Below are 18,518 nucleotides of genomic sequence, written 5' to 3'. Positions count from 1 at the left end.
ATTCACTGGTGGGGGAGCCGGTTGGGGATAATATTTTTTTATGATAGTATTATCCCTTTTGGAAATAAGGCTTTTGCAATGAGGGTTTAATGAGACACTGTATCTTTCAAATGTTGCAGTCACTTTACCTATGTTACTAATGACAACTTTGGATTTTTAAAATGCTTTTACTTTTAAAAAATTCAGTGTGTTAGTTTATAGTTTGGTTTACCTTTGGCATTTCTCTCAGCTTGAGCAATATGACTATGAAGCTAGTTTCACTTTCAGGTTTGTAGCAGTTGGATTTCCAGGAACTGCATGAAATTTCTTGGTTTTAAAGAGCTGCTGGTTATAGTAGACTTCTTAAAAAAAAAAAAATTATTAACCAGTTCTGTTTGTGATGGTGGTCTTTATAAAACCTTATTCTTACAAAATGTACATGTTGGGCCATATTTAAATTGATCGTGTCCCTTTAAAAGTTTGCATTCCTTTTATGGGGAAGTTGTCATTTAAAGTTTGAGAGGCAGCCTAGTGATTTGATGTTTTTAGTGTCAGGGAGTCTCACACAGGTCTCAAAGCTTCAAGATGAGGTAAACAACACAATTATACTTCAGATTTTTTGTTGTTGTTGTATTAAGTAACGAACCTAGAAGAAAATTAAATCTGTATGCCAAACTTGCCTTACAAGTGGGGGGGAGGTAACTTTGTCTATAAAATAGCAGCTTTGTAATTCAGCGGTATATAGTCGGTTTTAACTAGCTTTTTTGAGCAAGTGATAACGCACACTACTGGAAAATATAGGGAGGATAAGTTTCCTAGCTGGGAAGTTATTTAACATACAAAGGAACAAATAATTTAGGCTTTGGTCCTGAAAATACTTAGATATGGGACATGGAGGCAAGATTTCCTTAGTTTTTACTTTATCAAAATAAGTGGCTGGATGGGGGAACAAAGGTTAAAGTGTTTAAGGATTTGTGTTCCTGGTCTTACATTTTTTCCCTTAATCCATAAAATTCGGCTTGATTTTGCAAGGTGCTGAGCACTGTCAAATGGCAGCTAAGTTAGTTTCTCTCCCTGTTGCTCTGCAAAAGGCCCATAAAATGGAGGCAGCGAGCCAAACAGACAGGGGAAACCGACTATAAAGAGTGATGTCAAATATACACACTGAAGAGAAAAGTGTATTTCTATAGCTCTTCAGCTAGTCATTCGACATGTTACTTTTATGTAGATATACCTATCTCATAGAACTGGAAGGAACCCTGAAAGGTTGTAAAACATGCAGATAGAAATTATATTTGTAAATGTCTCAAAATCCCCTGTCCAAAACTTGTAGGTCAGGTATGGGATTCCAGGGAATCCGAAATAGAGAGGTGTGGGTTTTTTGTTTGTTTGTTTAAAGCTGGTCACATGTTACCTTTTAGATTGCTGCTTAATTGTTTGCATTTCCTACTGTTAATAAGTTGCTGTAGGAAAAGTTGTTTTGACCAGATTTGATTTATAAACTGTTGTAATATAACCAGTTCAATTTTTTTTGTGGTTTAGAGCAGTGGCTCTCAACCTTTTCAGACTACTGTACCCCTTTCAGGAGTCTGATTTGTCTTGTGTACCCCCAAGTTTCACCTCACTTAAAAACTACTTGCTTTCAAAATCAGACCTAAAAATACAAAAATGACACAGCACATTACTGAAAAATTGCTTATTTTCTCATTTTTATCATATAGTTATAAAATAAATCAGTTGGAATACAAATATTGTACTTACATTTCAGTGTATAGAGCAGTATAAACAAGTCATTGTATGAAATTTTAGTTTATACTGACTTCGCTAGTGCCTTTTATGTAACCTGTTGTAAAACTGGGCAAGTGTTTAGATGAGTTGACATACCCCCTGTACCGTACCCTTGGTTGAGAACCACTGGTTTAGAGTTTGATCAAGCCCAGAGCTAGGACTGAGATCATTGCTTATAATGTCAATGGTCTCTTGACTAGAAGGAATGTGTATACCGCAGTATTCTTCTAACATATAGAGAAATGTTGCATAGAGATAGTGTCTGATAGTTGAGAATATTTGCTTAACTAGTTACTGCTTCTGGATACTGGGTAGCAGTGGTGGCCTTCTGTGCCCCGACCTAGAGGTTATGCCGATTCTTTAATACAAAAGCGTTGATCCATGCCACATTCACCTCCTCTCTGTGTAATGTACTTAGGGTTAGCTTTGAACATCACCTGCAGACTGAGCCTGAAGTAGGATGCAGCTGCCAGCCTTTGTGTTGGATAGGCCTTTAGCAGCTCATAAACTGTGTTCAAAGTTCTGTGCAGGTTCCTTGTTTTCTTCCGTAAGCAGTTCTTGAACAGTCTGGATGGTCTTGAACCTGGATTCTCTAGACCCTTCCCCCATACCTCCACTTTCATCTTGTACTGTCATGGCAGTTAAGCGCAGCCATGATGTTCTTGCTGTCAAGCTACCCAGGCTCAATAGTAGGACTTTCTCAATTGAAGACCTTCACCTTTTGGAATTTGCTGCCCAGGATGGTCTGCCATGACAGGAGTTCAGTCTCCAAAATGACACAGTTTAGGAAGTTTTTTGATGAAGTATTTATGTATTGGATGTTGTGGTAATTTGTTTATTTTGCTTAGTTTTGTGTTCTGTTCTGGCTTGTTTAAGGTACTTTTCTCAGTAGCATTGTAGATGGTCCCAATTTAAAAAAAAAAAAAAAAGGAACAGCACACTACTATGTACAAAGAACACATGCAGTCAATATGCTTAGTTTCTACATGCAGTTATTATTATTATGCAGATCAGATAATTGCATATTGTAGGGACTATAATTTCCACTTATCTGATTGGCACATAGCAATTTAGACACATTTGCATGGCCAGCTTTAGGGAGGGGAGAAGATGTTAACTTTTGGTGTGATACCACTTGATTACTAGAATAGTTATGTGTTTTCGGATATTTCATACAGATAGGCTGTATGTTACCAGGCATTCACTGGTGGGTCGGAGGGTTGTGTCGTAGAAGGCACAGATTAAACCGTTCTTTAAAAAGCCACATAGGTATTTATTTCACCAGCAGCTGCATTCAGTCCCATTTCCCCATAAATTTTCAGTGTTCCAAAAGCCTTTTTCCTGCTGAGGAGACCATAATCCCTTTAAAGAAGCAAGCCACAGCCTATGTGCCCAAAGTTCCAGATCCAGTACCTGCTTTCCAGCAGCTGTGACTTCCCAGTGCTAGCATACCGGTCTCTGGTGCTGTTTCCCCCAGCACTACTTTAGTAAGACACCTTTCTGCAGTGCTACCATTCTTCCCGCTGACTGAGGTTAAAAAAAACTCTATACGGTCCCAGACTCTTCCCACTCTCAGCATGCTCCCTTCTGTTATGCTGTCAGTAAGTGAAGCTAGCTGGCCTTTATCCTATCCTAATTTTGACATTGATGCAAACTTTCTTGCTTCCTGCTAAATCCAGCATCGAAAAGTGCTTAGGTTTTTCCTTCCTTTTTGCATGTGTAGTTCAGACCATGTATATCTATGTACTAATGGTCAATTACATAATGGGATACAGTTCTATTTGAGAAAATTAAAACTGCTGTTAGTTTCAGGCAGACTTTTAAAAAGAGTAAGTTATCCAAACCTCAGTGCTTTCAGCCTGTCCTTTCCACGTTTTGATTATTACTAAGGTACTTGACTGCAAATCTGAAAGAAGGTCCCCTTCTGCTTATAGTTATTCCGCCTAGGTTTGTGATGGCAGGTCTTGTAATCTAAGCAAACCCAAGTCCTGGGGGAAGCAGTATCAGTGGTTCTAGAACTAGTACTCTTCTTTTATGCTGCAGCAGATTCTGTCTTTCAACAAGATATTAAAAGGAGGCGTCTGTGGCACACCTTGCAAGAGTAGAGGTGCTAGATGTGATCTGGAAAAATTCCAGTTTCAATAAATTGCATTCTGTCTCCCTAAATTTCTCCTGAATATATATGCTTTCCCCTATTGCTATACTTATTGGACAAGATCCATAGATCACACTCTAATAAGTAAATATTAAGGCTATTCAGCATTAAATAGGGTGACCAGATGTTCCGATTTTATAGGGACAGTTCCGATTTCTGGGTCTCTTTCTTATATAGGCTCCTATTACCCCTCACTCCCTGTCCTGATTTTTCACACTTGCTGTCTGGTCACCCTAGCATTAATTGTCTGTTGTATGTAGCTCTTCAAAAGCCTGAAAATTCTGAGAGCTTTTGAGATTTCTGGAAGTGAGCATACAAGATGACTTCTTAAGGAAAGGAAAATATTCTTGAACACTAAGACACCTTGTAGATTTGGGAGGGAATCCCCACAGCTGTATCCAGTCAGGTTTACTTTTAGTAGTGGTAACTGGCTTTGAAAAGGCAACAGAAGAAATATACTTTGGGCTAGTTCATAGAATGGGGAAAAACAACAGAATTTATTAGGATAATGCTCCTGCATCTTAGCAGGTTTCCCCCTAGACAGTATGAAATAGACTAGTGATCATCATGAATGCCACAGGGGAATCGAAGTCACAGAAGTGGAATCATGATGCAAGTTCACTTCCTTATCTAGCTGCAGGCATCTTGGAGTGGTTCAAAGTAAAGATCGAAACCTAAAAAGAAAAGGAGAGACTAGGAAAGAGAAGGATGCCAACACTTCCTCCTGGGTCTGGTCGCTCGAGTTGTTCTTTTGTATTGTCGCTTCTCTCCCAACAGAAAGATGTGGGTAAGTTCCTTCTACCAAAAAATAAGTATGAAGCCAACATAAACAAATCTTTCTTTAATTAATCGTATTCCAGGCCAAATTAATCTCTCGTTTGAACCATTGAAATATGGATTTTGTTGTTTTATTAGCTATAGCCTTTTGTGTTTTCAGACCACATTGTCCAGAAATATCACCCTGCCTGTACAGCAGGAGTAAGTTATAGATTCCTGTGGCATGACTTAACTCCTTTGTTGCCACATTTCTCATTATTTATAGGCTACATCTGTTATGTAGTTCAGCAGCTCTGCATAGATCAGATGCTTGTTTTACATTATAAATATTTCTTCATTGTATACTTTTTAATGCACCTCCCCACTCCGATGGTATCCTGAAAATCTGGGTCTTGATGTATGGATAACTACATTGATTCTGGAGTCTTGACATGTAGTGCAGTTATTTGACCAAGTGAGAATGGGTTTATGAAATATTTAAGGGCTATGCATGGTATAAATATTTTCGCCTGTAAGACTCTTCATTAGAGGTGCTATTTTGAAAGTGTATATGTTTTTCCTTTTGGAAAAACTATAGTTTTGTTAGTTTATAAAATGTATGCTGCACAAATCCTAGGCCTTGTCTACACTACGAGAGTAGTTCGATTTTACTTAAATCGAATATTTGGAATCGATATTGCAAAGTCGAACGTGTGTGTCCACACTAAGGACAGTAATTCGACTTTGTGAGTCCACACTAACGGGGAAAGCGTCGACATTGGAAGCGGTGCACTGTGGGTAGCTATCCCATAGTTCCCGGAGTCCCCGCCGCCCATTGGAATTCTGGGTGGAGCCGCAAATGCCTTCTGGGTAAAAAAAAAAGGGGCCAGGGTGCTTTTGGGTAACTGTCGTCATCCGTCCATCACTCCCGCCCTCCCTCCCTCCCTGAAAGCGCCGGCGGGAAATCATTTCGCGCACTTTTCCAGTCATTGACAGCGCGGACGCCACAGCACTGTGAGCATGGAGCCCGCTGCAACCATCGCTGCAGTTGTGGCCGCTCTCAACGCCTCGCAGCTTATCATACAGGTTGCCCTGAGGCAGATGCAGAAAAGTCAGGCGAGGAGGCTACGTCAACGCGGTGATGGCCTGAAGTCTGAGAGTAGCACAGACCTCTCAGAAAGCAGGGGACCCAGCGCCGAGGACATCACGGTGGCAATGGGTCATGTTGATGCTGTGAAACGGCGATTCTGGGCACGGGAAACAAGCACTGAGTGGTGGGACCGCATAGTGCTGCAGGTCTGGGATGAATCACAGTGGCTGCGAAACTTCCGCATGCGGAAGGGAACTTTCCTTGAACTTTGTGAGTTGCTGTCCCCTGCCCTGAAGCGCAATGACACCCGGATGCGAGCAGCCCTGACTGTCCAGAAGCGAGTGGCCATAGCCCTCTGGAAGCTTGCAACGCCTGACAGCTACCGGTCAGTCGCGAGCCAGTTTGGGGTGGGCAAATCTACCGTGGGGGTTGTTGTGATGCAAGTAGCCAAGGCAATCGTTGATGTACTGCTGCCAAAGGTAGTGACCCTGGGAAACTTGGAGGCGATCATAGATGGCTTTGCAGCGATGGGATTCCCAAACTGCGGTGGGGCCATAGATGGAACTCACATCCCTATCCTGGCACCGGACCACCAGGCCAGCCAGTACATTAACAGAAAGGGCTACTTTTCCATGGTGCTGCAAGCACTGGTGGACCACAGGGGACGTTTTACCAACATCAATGTCGGATGGCCGGGCAAGGTTCATGACGCTCGTGTTTTCAGGAACTCTGGTCTGTTTAGACGGCTGCAGCAAGGTATTTACTTCCCGGACCACAAAATAACTGTTGGGGATGTGGAGATGCCTATAGTGATCCTCGGGGACCCAGCCTACCCGCTAATGCCCTGGCTCATGAAGCCCTATACAGGTGCCCTGGACACTGAAAAAGAACTCTTCAACTACCGGCTGAGCAAGTGCAGAATGGTGGTGGAGTGTGCTTTTGGACGTCTCAAGGGGAGATGGAGAAGCTTGCTGACTCGCTGTGATCTCAGCGAAACCAATATCCCCATTGTTATAGCAGCTTGCTGTGTGCTCCACAATCTCTGTGAGAGCAAGGGGGAGACCTTTATGGCTGGGTGGGAGGTTGAGGAAATTAGCCTGGCTGCTGATTACTCACAGCCAGACAGCCGGGCGATTAGAAGAGACCAGCGGGAAGCGCTGTGCATCCGGGAGGCTTTGAAAGCAAAGTTCCTGAGTGAGCAGGGTAACCTGTGACTTTCTAATTTTGTGTACAGAGAAGCCTTCACCCCACTTCCAACACACGTTTCAAAATAAAAATAGTTCTACTTTGTTAAAGCACACCGTTTTCTTTAATACTGTTTTTGCGGGAATTTTTTAAAACTGGGACGCAGACTGTGGTGCAGAGCGGGTGTAGTGTAGTCGCGCGAATGCAGCTTCTAAACTCAAGGACTGACAGGCTCCGCTGCGGTGGGATGGTTCTTTCAACGGAGCCTGTCACCCCTCCTGATACGGACTGTGTGTATGGGGGGTCTATGTGAGTTTGTGGCAGGGGGGGGACGGTTACAGATCCCCTGCTGTGTGGCTCTGTGATCCTGCCTAAGGACCGCCGCTTAAGATCTCTAACTGCCCTCCCCTGACACAAAGTCACAGAGCAACCCACCCCCCACCACATAACATGAAAAGAACCTCCCAGACTAACCAGGGTAAGTAGTCACTGCATCACTGCACTATGTATGTGCCCTGCTGCTGTGCCTGCCCCCCGACTATGTACCCTGCCAAAGGTGACTGTCCTGTCCAATTACCAACCCCCTTTCCCCCCCTCCTCCAAAAGAACATGATGGAAACAGTAGTTAACAGAAACATATTTTTTATTATCAACTACACATGGGACTGGGAAGTGAAACTTGGACGGGGGCTTGTGTCAGGCGGGAAGGAAAGAACTTGTCAAACTTTGGGGAATGAGAGCCTTCTGCTGCTCGAGCTCTCTGCAGGGGTGGAGTGAGAGTTAGCAGGGACTCTGCCGCCTCTCCTTCTGTGCACTTTGGGTGAAGGGAGTATGGGACTTGGTGGCGGGGGAGGGCGGTTAGAGATGGACTGCAGCGGGGCTCTGTCCTCCTGCCTCCGTTCCTGCAGAACATCCACAAGGCGCCGGAGCGTGTCCGTTTGCTCCCTCAGTAGTCCAAGCAGGGTTTGAGTCGCCTGCTGGTCTTCCTGACGCCACCTCTCCTCCCGATCCATGTTGGCTTGGTGCATTTGGGACAAGTTCTCCCGCCACTGGGTCTGCTGTGCTGCCTGGGCTCGGGAGCAGGCTATAAGCTCTGAGAACATGTCCTCCCGTGTCCTCTTCTTCTTATGCCTAATCCTCCCTAGCCTCTGGGAGTGTGATGACAGGCTAGGTTGTGAGACAGTCGCAGATGGGGCTGTGGGAATGGGAAAAAGGGAGTGAATTCCTCAGAAAGATAAATGTAGTTGTGAACAAAAAACATAGTCTTTCTCTGTGAACAGGACCATGCACAGCACCTATCACATGCGCACTCAGCACAAGGTCGAATTCTCGGCCTTCGCATTCAGTGTCTGGGGTTTTGCAGAGCACTTTTGAGAACCCTGTCAGGACAACGGAATTGCTCTTGCACGCAGACATGGTAAGCCGTAGATTCGTGGCAGCTTAAAACTTTAATATTAGCAATGGCCTCATTTCACATTGAAATCAATGTCGGTCCCTGCTGCCAGCAATCCGGCAAGCAGGAAGTCTGCTCCTGTCCCACACCCTCGCGGCTGTCCCCGGGAACGATCCCTTTCGGCTGACCCTCTCCCGCCTCCACCGCGTGGCTGCAAACCAGCGGTTACAGTTCTGTAAAGGAACGGTAAAGCAGTCCCAACACTAACATTCCCCTACCTCATTCAAAGCAGGTCATCATGAGCGACATCACCCTCATGAGGATCTCTGAGAGCGACAGACAGAGAATGCTCCGGGAAAGCCTTCAAAGACCAGGGCCGTATGCCGCCATGCTGTGCCAAGCAATGATTCCGGAGTACTTGCTAGTCTCGTGGCGCGGCAACGTGTCCTACTACGGAGGACCCAATAAGGCCGCTCTCCCCAAGAACCTAATGCAGCGGATTTCAAATTACCTGCAGGAGAGCTTCCTTGAGATGTCCCAGGAGGATTTCTGCTCCATCCCCGGACATATAGACCGCATGTTACTGTAGCTGCAGTAGCAGGGACTAAACAGTAGAGCGGCTTGGGCAGGACAATCATGCAAAACCGGACATTGCTAGATTTTTTTTCAATAGTTGCACTGCCCATGACTGAACCGTAAAGTTAATCAAACTAATCATGAGAAACCCATTTTTTAAATTGTTAATATTCATGTTCTGTTACAAATAAATGTTTAGATGTTTACAACACTTACTGGATGATCCTTCACCAGATTCTGTGTCCGGGGTAACGGCTGGGGAGGGTTGGTAGGGGATCTCTGTAAGGGTGATGAAGAGATCCTGGCTGTCGGGGAAATCAGCGTTGTGAGCGCTGTCGACTGCCTCGTCCTCCTCATCTCCTTCCTCATCTTCCCCGTCCGCTAACATGTCCGAGGATCCGGCCGTGGACACTATCCCATCCTCAGAGTCCACAGTCAGTGGTGGGGTAGTGGTGGCGGCCGCACCGAGGATGGAATGCAGTGCCTCGTAGAAACGGGATGTCTGGGGATGGGATCCGGAGCGTCCGTTTGCCTCTTTGGTCTTCTGGTAGCCTTGCCTCAGCTCCTTGATTTTCACGCGGCACTGCGTTACATCCCGGCTGTATCCTCTCTCTGCCATGTCTTTAGAGATCTTCTCATAGATCTTTGCATTCCGTCTTTTGGATCGCAGCTCGGAAAGCACGGACTCATCGCCCCACACAGCGATGAGATCCAAGACTTCCCGATCAGTCCATGCTGGGGCCCTCTTTCTATTCTGAGATTGCACTGCCATCAGTGCTGGAGAGCTCTGCATCGTTGCCAGTGCTGCTGAGCTCGCCACGATGTCCAGACAGGAAATGAGATTCAAACTGGCCAGACAGGAAAAGGAATTCAAATTCAAATTTTCCCGGGGCTTTTCCTGTGTGGCAGTTCAGAACATCCGAGCTCTTACTGCTGTCCAGAGCGTCAACAGAGTGGTGCACTGTGGGATAGCTCCTGGAGCTATTAGCGTCGATTTCCATCCACACCTAGCCTAATTCGACATGGCCATGTCGAATTTAGCGCTACTCCCCTCGTCGGGGAGGAGTACAGAAGTCGAATTAAAGAGACCTCTATGTCGAACTAAATACCTTCGCGGTGTGGACGGGTGCAGGGTTAATTCGATGTAACGGCGCTAACTTCGACATAAACGCCTAGTGTAGACCAGGCCCTAGAATCATAGGGCTAGAAGGACTGCAAGGGTCATCTAGCAGTCTAGCCCCCTGCCAAGATGGAGGATTTGTTGTGTCTAACCCATCCAAGACAGATGGCTATCCATCCTCCTTTTGAAAACCTCCAGTGAAGAAGCTTCCACAACCTTCCGAGGCAGTCTGTGCCATTGTCCTACTGTTCTTACAGTTAGGAAGTTTTTCCTGAGATTTGATCTAAATCCCTGAGCATACACATCCAATGCAAATATTAATCAACACCAAGAGTGTTAGAAGCAAATTCTCCCCTAAACACAGATGCCAGTCACCTTCTGGCAAAACTCTGAATAAAAATATTTTATTAGAGGCCACAGTCTTCTTTTTAAACGTACACAGTCAGCCCCCACCCCTCCAAACCAAAACTTCCATGTTTCAGTGGGTTAAGATATAATGGGACAGCTTGACCAAGTACAAGATTTATGGAGGAGGAATGTTATGCCACCTTTAGCAAGTATGTACTGGTAAATACATTTGATATGTATGGTCATTTTGAAGATGGATAGATTGATAGCTCCATGTGTTCTTGAAACCTGTTAATTTAAAACATTTTTGCTTAGTGTGTTTCCTTTAATCTGTGACTGATGTGACAAATAGGGGTTGGCCTAGACTGGATGCTATGGTCAATACAGTGTTAAACATTAACTGTAAGAAGTTACAAATCTAATGGAATGTTGAGGATGAAGACTTGCTTTCCTGTTGGTTAGTGTGCTGATCTGTAACTGAACAGGATTGTTACTAGAACACTGTATCCATGGCAACCTGTTGTTCAATTGCTAACTTAATTTTAACACACAGGAGGTAATAACTGAGCTTGCATCTCTTTGGCTTATAATAGCAATAAATAACGGCCTGCAGGTGAGGTTTTTCCTGACAGTGAGGACCTGATGTGGTCTTGGTCTTTTGAAGTCAATTCAAGTTTTTCCATTGATTTCAGTTTGGATCGAATTGGGGTCTAGTTCAAGAATGCTCCACTCCTCAGCCAGTTGCTGACTGTAAGAAAATTCCCTTGGCTTACCTGGTTGTCATTTTTTAAAATATAATTTTGAATTACTAACTGAGGAATCTCTGCGTAGTTTACAGTGCATTGAAATTTTTGAAGTTTGAGAGCTGTTAGGGAGGTAAATGTGTATTCACCCCATTACGTATTGGTTGTTTAGCTTTTAAGGTGGTGGGGAGGCTAGGACTGGGTGGTATGGAAACTATATTCCTCTCTGAATATTAGAAAAGTTCTCTCCATTCCAGGGTTTAGGCATATTGCCAGGCAAGAGTAGAGGATCTTCATTTAAAAAAAAAAGAGAGAGAGAGGGGAAACAAATGTCCTAAGACACACAGAGTAGGGACGATCCAACCAGATTAGATGATTGGACCAGCAGGTGGCAAATGTAAAATAAGTATGTTCTCAGTGGAACAGTCACCTAGCATGCTGATCAGGAAAAAGATTCGGGGGATTATTGTAGAGAAGTCTTAAAACTAGCAGTACAGAGGGCATGTCCAGTGTAAAAAAGGAAAGTGAAATCCAGTCTTTTAATATCACTTCCAGTCTCTTAGTGAACACGTCAACTTTCAGGCAGGGTTGGCTCATCAAAAATATCAGGGACAAAACCTAGCTTTGAGTTTCTTTCAGCTATCTTGCAACACTCCCTTCCCCCACCCACACTTAAATAATTGAATTTCTTTTTTTACCCTATTCTGCTGATCTGTCTCCTTACCAGTTCTTACTAATTTATATCCAGTGGGTGGAGAGCAGTCAACTTGGTGAGGTGTTCCTGGTTGGCCACAGACTTCCAGCCCAACTTCAGACAAGTGAAGTAATCTCCTTGTGCTTCAATTTCCCCTTTATAAAATGGGGATATCTACCTCCCTGGGTGTTGTGAAGCATAATTAATGTTTGTAAATGCGTTGAGATCTTAGAGTGAAATAGCTTATGTAAATCCTACATCTTATTTCTAACTATTTTGTGTAATATGTCAGTTTTGAGGTCTGCAAGTGGTGTCCTCTTGTTATGACATTTTAACGTGCACATTTACCATAAAATATTGTCTTCATGCACAACAAAGGCATGGACTTGTGACTGTGATTCTGTCTCTGGCAGGTGCAAGGGAAGGACCACTAGACAAATGGTTAGTCTTTGGGATTCTCCCTCTTTGGTGATTGCAGGTATGTGGGAGGGAAATGAAGGCAGGTTAGTGGATGCACAGAAGTATCTGATCACATTCAGCAGTTAACACAAAGGGAAAGCAGTACAGAACAATAACTAAACAGACACTGGGCCTGAATCTTCTCACCATCGTAGATTGGGACTAATGCAGCTCATTGGAGTTGTCAATTTAAAAATGGTGGTAAGTGAGAGGAGAATGAGGCCCACTGTCTTCTGTTGTGTGAACTTTAAGGGGGAATGGATATGAATAGGGCCTTGGTGTCTTTGGCCAAAATTCCATGTTTGGATTATTGTGCACTGTGCCCAACCAGTAATTTCTTGCCCTCCATTCTGGTAGTGGTTACATTTCAGTGTCTCTTAAAAGCATTTGGGGATCCTTTGAGGTGAAAGATGGCATGTAAAATATATACTCTAGATGCTCAGCAAAATAGGACATCAATACGTTTATTGTTATATACATTTTGAATGTCTTCATTGCAAATTTCTGAAACCTCTCCCATTCTAGCGGTGAATTTCTCATGTGTATGTTTCCTCATTACGTGGTTAAAGGAAAGAGCTACCATCAGGCAGGATTTTCTTCTTGTATGTAAAAGTAACAAATTAGTCACCTTTCTATTGAAGCCGTTTATATAGCCCCCATTACCATAGTATCTGAACATCTTACAATCTTAGGTACCACATTTTAAACAGAAGGAACTGAGCCACAGAGAGGCTAAGTGATTTGTCCAAGATCACACAAAAAGTCTGTGGTGGAGCTGGGATTTGGACACAGGTTTCCCAAATCCTAAACTAGTGTCCTACCCAATAGACTATCCTTTCTCTCTGATCAAACAAATCTTTTTAAGGTCTGTGACTTAGCTCAACACAAGCGTATTAAATTTTTAGTGAACTTGGCTGCAGCCATTTAGGATGCACTCATTTGCTTATGTGCTCTGACTGGCTATCAATACTCTAGGTACCTGGATTGCTGAACTCTGAAGAGATGTCAACAAAAGAAGAGCTTTGACTTGTCACATTACTCTTCAGCCTGTTATGAGACAGGATTTTTTTCTTGTATATAACTATCAAATACTGGCTAATTCTGCCTCTAGAAGTTTTCAGTCCTGAACAATTTTATTAGCAGGTACATGGCTGATATCTCTGTGTATATAGAGAAGATACTTTAATTCAGACTGCAATTTACTGCATCTCCAAAATCTTTAAATTAAGAGTATTCTAATTTGTCTTATGTTTTTATGTTTTGCGTTTTAGACTGAGCATTCTTCACGGTCAGAAAGGAAGAGACGTGACTCATTCGGGATGTTTGACGGTTATGATAGTTGTAGTGAGGACACTAGTAGCAGCTCAAGCTCTGATGAGAGTGAAGAAGAAGTTGCTCCCTTACCATCCAGTCTCCCCATTATCAAGAATAATGGCCAGGTCTATACTTATCCAGATGGTAAATCTGGCATGGGTGAGTACAAAGATTTTCTGGTATTGAGTTTGTGGGTTTTCAACTGGATCCCAGGGCTCTCGTAGCACCTGTTTTATTTCAACCTGAGGTGTCATTTGTGTGGGTCTGAGAACACATGTTGACTCCTCCTTTGTGAGAACAAAGCAGATCCGTTGAAGACTTTTACTCCTAAGAACCAGAAACAAGAAATAATTTCTATTCACCTATCAAGAAAGACTCTATGCAAATATATGTGATGTATATATTTTTATTTTTACATCAAGTAAATGTATTCAAATATGTTTTAGTTCTTAGGCTTCTGTTAAAGTGCTAAGCCAATCTTCCTTCTCAAAGTTTGGGTTAACCCTCTTAACAACAACATTTTTAGGCGGTGAATCCAGAGTTGCATTATACTGTATAACTTTGTAGTGCATTAATGCATTTATTATATATTGGTTTTCTTTATGTTCTAGTAAAATATCTTTACCACTATTAAGTCCACTCTTTCAGCACACAGTGTTCAGCCCCCACATATTTGGAATCACATTATTTTGAGAAAGAGGGAAGATCGCCTTCATCATTATAGAAAAACAATAGGACATATATACTGCCCAGCAGTGGAATCATTTGTGGTAAAACCCACTTTGAGCATCACAGTGGCACAAGTCACCTGCAACCTCTGTTTCTCTGGATGTCCTAGAGCTTACTGGGTAGTGCAACACACAAAGTGTGTAATGCCAGCAGGATGAGGGTGTTGACTGGCCACGATACATGGGAGAGATTTATGTGTAATTCAAGGGAAAGTAGAAAGACGAGTCTTATTTTGGGTTGGGAGTGGTAAACATCAGATGGAGTCTGCATTCACAGACGCACGCTTGAAGTCTCTTTAACCCTATAACTGGGTAGCATGAAGGATGAAGATCAGCTTTGGATGAGTCATTAGTTTCTGTTAGTGAAAACTGGGGGGACCGTTACAACCTTGAATCAACAAAGACCTTGGCATTTGAGTAGTTCTACTGAAGTCAGTGGGACTAGTCATTTTGTGAAGTTAAGCACATGTAAATCTTTGTAAGATCAAGGACTAAGAAACGGTTTGGTGTCAAAGCTAAGCGGGGCTGCAAACCATAAGACCTTCATGATGGAATCCTTATGTTTGGGTTTTACTTCTCATTTAATCTAAAATTTTTATCATGCTTTATAGTTGAGCCTTTTCTCTTCTCTGATTAGCTACCTGTGAGATGTGTGGGATGGTCGGTGTCCGAGATGCTTTTTACTCTAAGACAAAGCGTTTCTGTAGTGTTTCGTGCTCCAGAAGTTATTCATCAAACTCCAAGAAGGCCAGCATTCTGGCCAGACTTCAGGTAACGGTACAGAAACCATCTTGTTTATATACTTACCCTTGCATGTTTTACAAATAAACCAGACTGGACAGATAAATGCTTATCTGAGCTAATGCATGTTTTTTAAAAAATCAGTTTGTTTTTTAGTAAACTCATAGTAACCTAACTGTGTTAGTGAGTCAAAATTTATCATATTATTCATCTGCTGTTTACATTGAGTGCAGATTTCCTGTTGAGTAAATTCTAAACCTAAAACCTGGTCTTTTTAGCCCTTGCAGGAAAATAAAATTAAAAATTTACGTTAGCAATGTGTTCACCTAACAAAAATAGAGATCAACACTTCTGTAAGGGTCAAGGAGCAAATCTTGACCTAATCTACCTAACCTGAGTGGATTGTGCAAATACGTTGAATGGGATTGTGGGAAACTAGTTTCTGCCCCTCCACCAACTGAGTAGCCAAAATAGTTTCTGTGGTCCACAGGCAAGGGCAGTGGAGGAAGGGAAGATCTGTGCAGTGGCTGATGCTCTCATCCACTTGTGCCTTGTCTGTTGCTGTTCAAGGAACTCTTATGGTGCACTTCCTGTGGGTATTTAGTTTGCTTGTGCAGAGGAATTAAATAAACTCTGCTGCCATGGGCCCACTGCACTTGCAGTGGAAAGAGCTGGATAATCCTTTAAATGTAAGTGTGTGGTATCTGAATAATCCATAGATTTAGCCTCAAAGTACTTGTTGGCTTCACAGATCACAGTGGTGAAACCATTGCTGTCACTTTATTCACAAAAAGGTTTTTAAAAGACCTTGTATAGAGATTGACATATTGAGCTGTATTAACTTTGGCATGTTGTAAACTGTTTTAATTCTCCTTCTTTTTTCCCCTTTGTTAAATTAGTTTATTTAAAAGGGTAATTAGCATAGATGTGTTATAAAAATAACATTAATAGAGACTGAAACCTCAGCTGGCAGGAGATCAAGGTTATATTCTCCCATTTTCTCTCACATGGAACTCCAATGTCTGTGGGAGTATTGCCTAATGACTGCCATGATATGGCCCTCAGAATTAGTTTTAAGATTCTGCCTTTGTCATATTTTTGATAGTTACAGATGTCTAGTCCCTTTGCCCATTATCTGTAGAACAGCAGCTGATGCTGTATGCTGTTCAAGTTTCCATACCTAGGCAAAAATTATGTTTCTGACATTCCCTTGAGTCTGCTTTTATGGGTTTAAACTATACTGATGCTAAGTGTAGCTCATGTGGTACTTGAATGGACAACTTCTGTGTTCTGTTTTATTTGTTAAAATTTTTGCCTACCAGGATAGCCTCATGAGAGATGCATTTTGTTTACAAAATTAATTGTGTAATGTTTTTGGACCTTTAGAACTGATTTTGTGTAGTAGTGTGAGGCACATTTTTGAAAATTTCCAGCTGGGAGTTTTGAAAGGCTTTATTTACTTAACTCTTATTGTCCTAGGGTAAACCTCCAACTAAAAAGGCTAAAGTTCTGCAGAAACAACCTTTAGTGGCTAAACTAGCAGCATATGCTCAGTACCAAGCTACATTGCAGAACCAAGTGAAGACTAAAACAGGTAACTGTGCATAATAGAAATGAAACTAATTCTTGGAAACGTAAGATCTGCCGTTCACCCCTTGTGCAGCTTCCTAAACAAAATAACTTTCTTTTAGCAGCTGTCCCTGTGGAAGGTTTCAGTTGGGGTAACTACATTACTAGCAATAATTTAACAGCAGCTCCTGTTACCTGTTTTAAACATGTAAGTATCCTCCACTATTTTTTTTTCTCTGAGACATTTTAAATTTATTTTAATCAAGAAACAGCAACCAAATCAGTTACTTAGTACTTTATCAATTAATTCATTTAGCACTACATTAATATTTAAACACTTTTTAAATGAAAATTATAGAAGAAAATACACATGCCTTATTCTTTTACTTGAAACCATTCTGAATATCATCAGCCACTCTTGTTATATATGATTCAGGTTCGAAGTTACAAAATAGAAGGCTGGTATCTTAAGCCCTTGGGAACTTATTTTTCCCACATTCAAAGCACAATCTTAGATTAGTCCAAATTTATAGAATTTAAACCAAACCAGTTGGAGACACAGTAATAGATAACGATGGAAACTACCTATTAGACCAAGTCATACCTCTTGCAGCACGTATAAAATTGGTCTTTATTTCTTAATCAGATTCAGAGGCCTGGTCCCCACTAAGCCCCCACTTCGGACTAAGGTACGCAAATTCAGCTATGTTAATAACGTAGCTGAATTCGAAGTACCTTAGTCCGAACTTACCGCGGGTCCAGACGCGGCAGGAAGGCTCCCCCGTCGATGCCGCGTACTCCTCTCGGCGAGCTGGAGTACCGGCGTCGACGGCGAGCACTTCCGGGATCGATTTATCGCGCCTTAACCAGACACGATAAATCGATTCCAGAACATGGATTGCCTGCTGCCGGACCCTCCGGTAAGTGAAGACGTACCCTTAGTGTCAGCTGTGTTACTTGGGGGGCAAAAAGAGAATTTCTGTAGTTATGAAGATAAAGCTATTCTTCACTTTCTTTTTCTTTGTACATAGCATTATGGAAGTACAGAAATTGCTTAGTTATGCATTAAACAACTTAGATATAAGCTTCTGTCAGCGGTATGTGGTTTTTTTGGCTACAACAGACAATATTAAATTAATATCTTAGATAGCACATCTGTATGTTTCAGAAACATTTTAGAAGATATTCTTTAAGAGCTGTATGTGCAAGTTACATCCATATTTTAAAAAATCCTTTCTTCATGTCTGCAAAATAAATTCATTAGGGCTGGTCACAAATTTTCAGTCAAAAAGGGTTTTTTAATGGAAATTGGGTTTTTGAGAGAGTGAAAATTTTCATGGAAAGCACCTGCTTTCCTAGATAGCTTCTGGTTTATTTTACTTGTATATTGGGAAAACTGAAACTTTTTAGCTGAAAGCTAAAACTTTTAGTTTCTTTCATGAAAAGTCAAATTTTTCTGTCAAAATTTTCAATGAAAATGGATTTATTTTGGTGGGTTCTGGGCTAAGGTGATACAGGGGGAGGTTTTTGTTAGTTTTCTCCCATGGAAAATTTCAACTAAAAACATTTTCCACCCAGATCTAAAATTTATGCTGGATGTTGCAAGGTGCAGTGCACTGTCCATTCCTAAGTGAGTGGGAACTGAGGGCACTCACACTTTGCTGAATTGAGCCCTTCATGCTTAAGGGCCTTATTGTTGCACAGAACAAAGCCCTGGAGTAGTTAGTATAGCTTTGTGATTCAGTGCCAAAATCCACATGCTTGAACAAGCATTTCTTCATTCTGGTTTCACAATATTGTACATGCTATAAAAAGTAATTTCATTAGTGCATAGTGAAAGGTAGTGTTAAGATGAGCCTGTGTGATTTTAACAACAAATG

General features: G+C 42.2%; 1 protein-coding gene across 8 annotated transcripts in view; it reads left to right on the top strand.

Moving 5' to 3' along the window:
- The window catches only part of MBTD1 (mbt domain containing 1), a 58,154-nt gene that overhangs the window by 1,575 nt on the left and 38,061 nt on the right, over nt 1-18,518 (top strand). For 5 of the 8 annotated variants that reach the window (XM_034790546.1, XM_034790543.1, XM_034790541.1 and 2 more), the window contains exons 2-5: nt 13,558-13,759; nt 14,966-15,105; nt 16,549-16,663; nt 16,761-16,846. In XM_034790546.1, coding sequence (XP_034646437.1) covers nt 13,606-13,759; nt 14,966-15,105; nt 16,549-16,663; nt 16,761-16,846 — 495 coding nt within the window. In that variant the 5' untranslated portion in view covers nt 13,558-13,605. The remainder of the gene's footprint in view (nt 1-13,557; nt 13,760-14,965; nt 15,106-16,548; nt 16,664-16,760; nt 16,847-18,518) is intronic. The other 3 variants (XM_034790545.1, XM_034790544.1, XM_034790542.1) reach the window with 3 other exon arrangements.

The sequence above is a fragment of the Trachemys scripta genome, chromosome 14 (assembly GCF_013100865.1).
Source record: "Trachemys scripta elegans isolate TJP31775 chromosome 14, CAS_Tse_1.0, whole genome shotgun sequence".
Taxonomy (NCBI): domain Eukaryota; kingdom Metazoa; phylum Chordata; order Testudines; family Emydidae; genus Trachemys; species Trachemys scripta.
The sequence above is the reverse complement of the archived record's forward strand: the minus strand, read 5'-3'. Positions and strand labels throughout refer to the sequence as shown.